The sequence below is a fragment of the Equus caballus genome, chromosome 7 (genome assembly GCF_041296265.1).
Source record: "Equus caballus isolate H_3958 breed thoroughbred chromosome 7, TB-T2T, whole genome shotgun sequence".
Lineage (NCBI taxonomy): Eukaryota > Metazoa > Chordata > Mammalia > Perissodactyla > Equidae > Equus > Equus caballus.
The window spans coordinates 75623600-75631596 of NC_091690.1; the positions used below are offsets into that span (position 1 = coordinate 75623600).

The 7997-nt window shown below is 36.0% G+C and overlaps 1 protein-coding gene across 1 annotated transcript; it reads left to right on the top strand.

The window, feature by feature from the left end:
- The first annotated feature begins 5267 nt into the window (after positions 1-5267).
- On the top strand, positions 5268-6203 carry OR52E3 (olfactory receptor family 52 subfamily E member 3). The gene has a single exon (NM_001391336.1). It carries the CDS (start codon positions 5268-5270, stop codon positions 6201-6203), a length of 936 nt encoding a protein of 311 aa, NP_001378265.1.
- Positions 6204-7997: the final 1794 nt, after the last annotated feature.

Below are 7997 nucleotides of genomic sequence, written 5' to 3' on the forward strand. Positions count from 1 at the left end.
ATAAACAGTCATTTTTGCATTCTATTCAGTGCCATGTTTTTGTTTTTGTGCTTTTATTTGATGATCTCACTATTTATAATGGCTGCCAAGCATAATGCTGAAGTGCACTAGAATAAATATTTGTAAATTTACTTATGAAGTGCACCAGAATAAGATAATATTTTTGTTTTTTTCCTAAGTGCCAGAAGGTTGCCATGTGCCTGGTAAAAAATATAACTTTGTCGGATAAGCTTCATTCAGGTATGAGTTAAAGTATTGTTGGTTGTGAGCTAAAAGTTAATGAACTAAAAATATGGTCCACCCAGACAAGGAAGAGGAAATTTACCTATCTGTAAATGAAGCCACTCTAGCAACACGTACAGTGTGTGATAAGGATATCAAAAAGATGAAAAAGAGGCTAAATTTATGGATTCATGAGATGAAAACTAATATAAAAATAGTGTGAGGTCAGAGAAATTTACAGTCATGTTCTCAGGGTCAGAAACATGTCAAACTCTTTTCCTGCTCGTCCTAGCTGGCTAGCACATTTCAAAAGACAATGAAGCATGAAAAATGTCAAATTCACCTCTGAGGCAGGTTCTGCTTATCAGGAGGCTGCAGAAGAATTCTTTTAAATGCCTGCTATCTAGGCATTTTTTAATGGCTAGGCATTTTTTAATTGCCCTTGTGGTCTAGTGGTTAAGATTAGGCACTCTCACTGCAGTGGCCAGATTCATTTCCCCATTAGGGAACCCTGTCTTGGTTGTCATACTATGGTGGCTGCATGTTGCTGTGATGCTGAAAGCTATGCCATCAGTTCAAATACCATCAGGGTCACCCATGGTGGATAGGTTTCAGTGGAGCTTCCAAACTCAGACAAACTAGGAAGAAGGACTTGGCCACATACTTCCCCAAAAACTGGTCAGGAAAACCCTGTGAATAGCGCAAGCATTGTCTGATATAGCACGGGAAGGTGAGAGGATGGTGCAAAAAAGAACAGGCAGGATTCTTCTCTGCTGTACACAGAGTTGCTAGGAGTTGGAATCGACTGGATAGCACTAACAGAAATGTGTACAAGAAAGGGATTGTGTGGAAGACCAGGTTTTAAGCACTGATGCGACTGGCTTCTTGTACAAGGCTATTGGGAAATGAATATATATAACATGAGTGGCCTCCAAAGTTCCTGGCTTTTAATCATTTAAAGACTGCAGTTAATCATTTGTAAGAACTATGTACTTAATGAGGTGTCTTTAAGCAGAAACACACATAAAGCAAGGTTATGTATTGATAGATTGACATTGAAATGGTGTGACAAGAAGCTTGAAGGAACCCAACTCTGTTTCCCCTAGGAACAATGGTTCCATATTTTCTAATTCAGTGTTCAAGATGACTACATAGAACAGAAACTACTGAGAACAATAAGAATGGACTAGGTGTTTGTATGAATACATATTGTATAATGTGAATGCACACACACACACACACTATATATATATATATATATATGGGCTTGCTCTCTCTTTCCCCCATGAGAGAACTCATGGGTTGAGGGAGTCTCTCTTGGAGCAGAGCAGTGCCAGGTGGGGGGAGAGGTGATGTGGGTAAAGTGAAACTTTTCTTTGTATCCTTTTCAATCCGTCTTCTGTGCTCCACGGGAGTCCTGTAACCTCTCATCTGGATTCCGCAACTCTCATAAAGGCATTTTCATCCATTAATTGTTTTAAATCAGTGTTTCTGTGAAGGGAGGGATACTGGGACCTCTTATTCTGGCATCTTGCTAATCTGAACTGCACTTTTCTGCCTTCACTTCCTTGGAGGCTAGGGCTCCCTAATGGCTCTCTTTTCTTGAGTCAGAGCCAGATTAGAAGCTAGAATCCTCAGAGACCTGGTATCCTTTACACAACTGGCTCTAAGAGGTTTTCTATTGAAAGCTCCTTCCTGGCAAAGAGCAATGCCCTCATAAAGACAGAGCAGGTTGAGACAAAACAGAGACAGGATTGCATCCTGGTACTCAGTCTGGTGAGTCTTCCCTGTCTCCCAGCTCACGGTGCATCCATAGGTCACAGTGCTGGATGAAGGAAAGAAGAGGGATAGGAGAGGAAGAGAGGAGATGCAGGATAAACCTTAGGGAAAGAGTAAGGCTGAAGCTTAGGAAAAGAATAGGATCACATTTAGGAAGGGTCATATAATACTCATAAAAGCATTTGGATTTCAACCTGAATCCTTTTGCTGTGCATTTTAGAAAAATCAGTCTCCTGATATCTAAAGAATGATGGATAGCATAGCATCTTTGGGATACGCTCATAATGTTTTAAAATAATTTTCAATTTAAAACTAACAAAATATTTAGGGTTTTTATCTTTACTATCTCTATATAATAGATGAAAAGTGCTTGTTGTTTGCTTTTCTTTATTACAGAGAGAGTAAGTCATGAAGCTGGTTTCAACGCAGTTAGTCTGACTGCAGAGCTCATGCTTGTAAGCACTGCAAATTATTGTGCTGTGATGAACCCAAGAGATGATGAGGGTTTGAACTGGCTGCATTAGGATGGAGATACATGTATTGATTTTAAAGATACTAGAGAAGTAGAATCATTTTTTTCTTTTTAACATATGAAGAGGAGAGAAGGATGCCATTTAGATTTCTGATCTAGCCAGTTCACTGAATGGTGATGATGTAAAACAGACAAATACAAAGTTTCATTTTTCTGTATATGTCTTCCAGTTGTTTCTGCTTCGTTACTCATATCACTGTCTCTCTCCTTAACCACCTACCAAGGCCCTATTGTAAAATATAATTAGCTGAGTTTAGAGAGAGAATTCCTCCATTATTTTATTTTTAAACAGAATATAATGTTATTTCTCACTCTAACAAGAACAATAATAAAACAAAAAATCAGAAACGTAGCTTATTTTTCTCCTTTGATGATGAGCCTGCACCTAGTAGCTAAAGTAATTCTCTTATTTGTTGAGAATCTATTGCATTATAGGGATGATAAAAAAAGGGAAAACATTGTTTTTATAGCTTTATGAGACTGTTGCCTACCTTCCTGATCTTCAGAGATGTTATTTAGGAATACAAAAATTTCGTTTAATTAAAGAATCTTCCCTTGGCACTTACATTGATAAATTACAGAAAATATTGCTTCCATAATTAAATCCTACTTTCACTCCTTGTGTTGTTCACGTCACACTTTTTTAGAGAGTATTCACTATTCCATTATAAGGGCAGAACATTACAGAAGAAAGCTTCATTCTTGTCTTTTTTTTCACTTGAAATATTTGGCAAGAAGTTTATAGATTTTTCTTTTTAGTAATTTTATTGAGATCATAATGGTTTATAACATTGTGTAATTCTAGTGTACATTATTTATCAACTTCTGAATGCACTTCATCATGTTAACCCCTAGTAGTCTAATTTTCATCCATCACCATACACATGTGCCCCTTTATCTCTTTTGCCTACCCCACAACCCACTTCCCCTCTGGTAACCACTGATCTGTTCTCTTTATCCATGTATTTGCTATCTTCCACATATGAGTGAAATCATGCATTATTTGTCTTTCTCTGTCTGGCTTATTTTGCTTAACTTCATACCCTCAAGGTCCGTCCATTTTGATGCAAATGGGACGATTTTGGTTTTTTTTATGGCTGAGTAGTATTACATTGTATATATATACCTCATCTTCTTTATCTACTCATCCATAGAAGGCCACTTGAGTTGCTTACACATCTTGGCTGTTGTGAATAATAGTAAAAAAAAAAAAAAGGCTTTATTCTTATGGACATTTCACAGAGTGTCTCTACAAGTAACATCTCCTGTTCTTAGCTTCCCTTCTTTTCAAAGGTTTATCATTTCCTCCCGGAAATTCCTTGTGTCTCAACCATATTGTACTGCTCCTTCCCTTACGTATTCATCACGGACCCTCTTCTTGCTTTGCTTCTCCATACCGATGTCTACAAAATACCCTGACTGTCGTACTGAAAATGTGGTAATAAGTAGTATTGCTCCTCTGGAGTCCTCCATAATACGAAAAGACCAAAAGACACTTTTTACTATGAAACGATTACATGTAATGAATGATTGAGTGCTTTGAAATTGCTCCGTTAACAAATGTTGTAAGTAAGGTACACGAAAATATATATGAACAGTTTAGGTAACTTTGAAAATGATATTTTCCATTTGTTTAGAATATGCTCCCTATCTAATCTTTCCTTCAACATATTTTCCATGTATCTTAACTCTGAAAATTATGGTTTCCTCAGGTTTGTAATGAAGATACTCATCTCTTATTCAGATGGATTTGAGTTTAAAAGAGATTATGTGTTTATGTGAATGTGGGTGGAAGAGGGGAAGCTGTGTATATATGGCATGAGCGAGGCATGAATTATCTTTTCCATATTTCCATTCTCTTTCCATTTTAATTTACTTCTTTCCTCTCTACTTTCTTTCTATGGCTCTATAACTATAAGCATTTTGAGCATTTGGAAAGTCTTCTAAACTGTTTGAGGTTCAGATCTATATGTAAAATAGAGTTAAATATGTTCTCCTGTATGTGTTCATAAAGATTAAAGATGATATTTGCAAGGTTTTGACAGCATTGAAGGTAGTAGGCAGTACCTCAATAAATGATAGTTGATGCTGCTATTTTAACTACAATCTACTTCTTTAATTTGTAATATTAATGAATAAATATTAATAAATGGACCAATTTTAACCCTTTAGAATTATTTTTTAATATTTTAGATTGTATTTTAATAACCTGTGTGTTCAATAACAACTCAATACCCATCTTGTATGTTAACACCGATGTGCTAGCATCTAACCAAATGAAACCAATATAAATCACTATTTATAGGGACTAGCAGAGCCCCATGTATGTTAAAATTGAAAGTAAGTTATTGATAATGATGAGAGAAGGTAATTAATAAAGTAGGCATTAAGGCAAAATTTAGCATACTGCCAGTTATGAGATCATTGCATGAGATCAATTATGAGAAATTAACAGAGAAGAAAAGTGCTAAAAAAAAGATTAATGTATTATACAGAAATTTTTTATTGCAATCCACTGCATAATCCCCCAGAGCCTTCTCATTGAGAATTCACTTCCTTACATTATTCCTTATGTAGTAGATTTCTAATTGTGTGAATTGAGGAAAATAATGTACACAGTTATATGACATTCTTATTTCTCTAGGTTTCCAACACTGCAGTGTTATATCTGCTGTCCTGCAGACTGCCGAACACACATTTATAAGGAACATGGACTTATGAATTAGCAAGCAGGATGTCTTTTCCCAATGACACCCAGTTTCACCCCTCCTCCTTCTTGTTGCTGGGGATCCCAGGACTGGAAACATTCCACATCTGGATTGGCTTTCCCTTTTGTGCTGTGTATCTGATTGCACTCATTGGGAACTTCACTATTTTGTTTGTGATCCAGGCTGAGAGCCGCCTACACCAGCTTATGTTCTATTTTCTGGCCATGTTGGCCACCGTTGACTTGGGTCTCTCCACAGCTACCATTCCTAAGATGCTTGGGATCTTCTGGTTTAGCCTCAGGGAAATCATCTTTGATGGCTGTATTACCCAGATGTTTTTCATCCACAACTTCACTGGTATGGAGTCAGCAGTTCTCTTGTCAATGGCTTATGACCGTTATGTGGCCATCTGCAACCCACTCCGATATAGCACCATCCTCACTAACAAGGTTGTTTGTGTGATTGGTCTTGGTGTGTTAGTGAGGTCATTTATTTCTGTTATCCCTTTCATATTTCTCATTTTGCGATTGCCCTTCTGTGGGAATCATGTCATTCCCCATACCTACTGTGAGCACATGGGTGTTGCTCGCCTATCTTGTGCCAGCATCAAGATCAATATCATCTATGGTTTGGGTGCTATTTCAATCCTAGTGTTTGACATCATAGCCATTGCCCTTTCTTATGTTCAGATACTCCGTGCTGTTTTCCGTCTTCCCTCTCGTGAAGCCCGACTCAAGTCTCTCAGCATGTGTGGTTCTCATGTTTGTGTAATCCTTGCATTCTATACGCCAGCCCTCTTCTCCTTCATGACACATCGCTTTGGCCGAAATGTCCCCCGTCATATTCACATACTTCTGGCCAATCTTCATGTCATAGTGCCACCAATGCTCAATCCTGTCATATATGGAGACAGAAACAAGCAGATCTATGACCCTGTGAAGAAAATATTATTAAAAAAATAAGGAATTGAAAGGAATAGCACCGAGTGAGATGACACTTTGAGCATAAAAACATCTTGTTATAATAAATTAAGTAAATTCAAATGTGCTTGACAGAAAGGTTTATTTTGGCTCCCTTCTGTAAGCATTTTAATGAGTTCAGAGAGTGAAAGCCTTAGCTTTGTTATTTAATTCCTCTGGTAAATGATGGCCTGTCAGATTTTTTAAATCACTAATATCAGTAGATTTAAAGTACAATTTACAAAGTCTGCCTTACTTTTTGGGCTCTAGAGGCCCTTTATCATGCATGTGGATGTTTTTGGTGATTGTCACTCTATTTTCATCTCCAAGTCTTCTTGTTTCTATTTTTCTTTATAATTTTGCATCTTTTCTTGTCTCTCCTCCCATTTCCTAACTCTATCTTTTTTCTCTACCTTCAGAAATCTGTTGTTTTCCTTCCATCATAAGGAGTGTATTATGGTATTCATGATTTCATCATAAATACAGTAAACATCCAAAATTGCATCATAAATTAATTACTGATTAGTACATGGAAAGGAAGAGAGAAAAATGAATGGTATTACAAAAAAATCTTCATTGCAAATTTTTGTCTAGAGTTTGTCACAAATATATTTAGGTTTTCATACACCAAATTATGATATACACATAAAGAAAGAACCACTGATAGCCTAGAGAGATTGCTCATTTTCACCTCCTTATTTCTATTTCTTTTCTCATGTGTTTTTAAATTCATTTTGTAGTTATTGTTTCCTTTGTCCTCTCTTTGTTCATATGATTTTAATAGTTAAATAGAACTTGGGTTCAGTCTTAGTCCTGTAGTTAGTATATAAGTTTCAGTGAGCCTCAATTTCTTTATTTTACAAACATGGTCAAAGTTTAATATCAAAGATTAAGCGTGAAGACTTACTGATAAAAGCTTCTAAAGTAGACAGTACAGTGCCCTGTATGTTTTTTATAGTAAATACAAAATAGTTCTTAGCCATTAGTATTATCATCATCATTATTATTTGTGTTACTATGTTTTGCTTTTTATTCTCTTGACAACAGTGCTTCTATCAAAGATACATGTGGGCTTTTATTTTAATATCGTTCTCACATAAAATACTCTGAAGCTGAAGCGACACAACTAACATATAATGATTATGAAATAGTATATATGTATAAATATTAAAATAAATTGTTGACATTTTATAAAAACTTTGCGATAGCCTTTAAATTCTTGTTCAAGGGAAATTGAAAAAAATGCTCATTTTCCCTAAGTCCACCTCAAATTACATTTATATTTTCATACATATGTTTCATATTACCTCTTAGGCTTTAAAAAAAGGATTTTTTAATTTGGCAATAATTATTTACATAATTGATTTTTATCTTCCTGCATCTGTAAGTTATCTCTACAATCTTTTGTCATGTTAGTTCATATTCTCCGAATCCTAATCATATATTCCTCTCCCCAACTTTCAGTAGCCTAATTTCTTGCATCAACTATGTGATAACTCTGTCTCTGAAGTCTCTTTATCACCAGCCACTTGCAGTCAGGCAGTGGAGTTAATTTTATTTCACAGGTATCTCTTAGGTATTTTTCTTTCTGCTTCCAATCTTACTGCCTATATACTAGTGACCAGCATATAATATTTGGACTTTTGCTACATTCTCCATGCCAAACATCTCTCCCAGCTTCAGTTTTCCTATCACACTTTACATCCTTCCTGGTCTTCACTTTGTATAGGTATGCCTAATCATTGATAAACTCCTCTATAATCCAAACATACCTAATTTGCAAGAGTCAGTGCGTTT

Coding starts and splice junctions, on each gene's coding strand:
- OR52E3 (NM_001391336.1), top strand. CDS start 5,268: ATGTCTTTTCCCAATGACACCCAGTTTCACCCCTCCTCCTTCTTGTTG.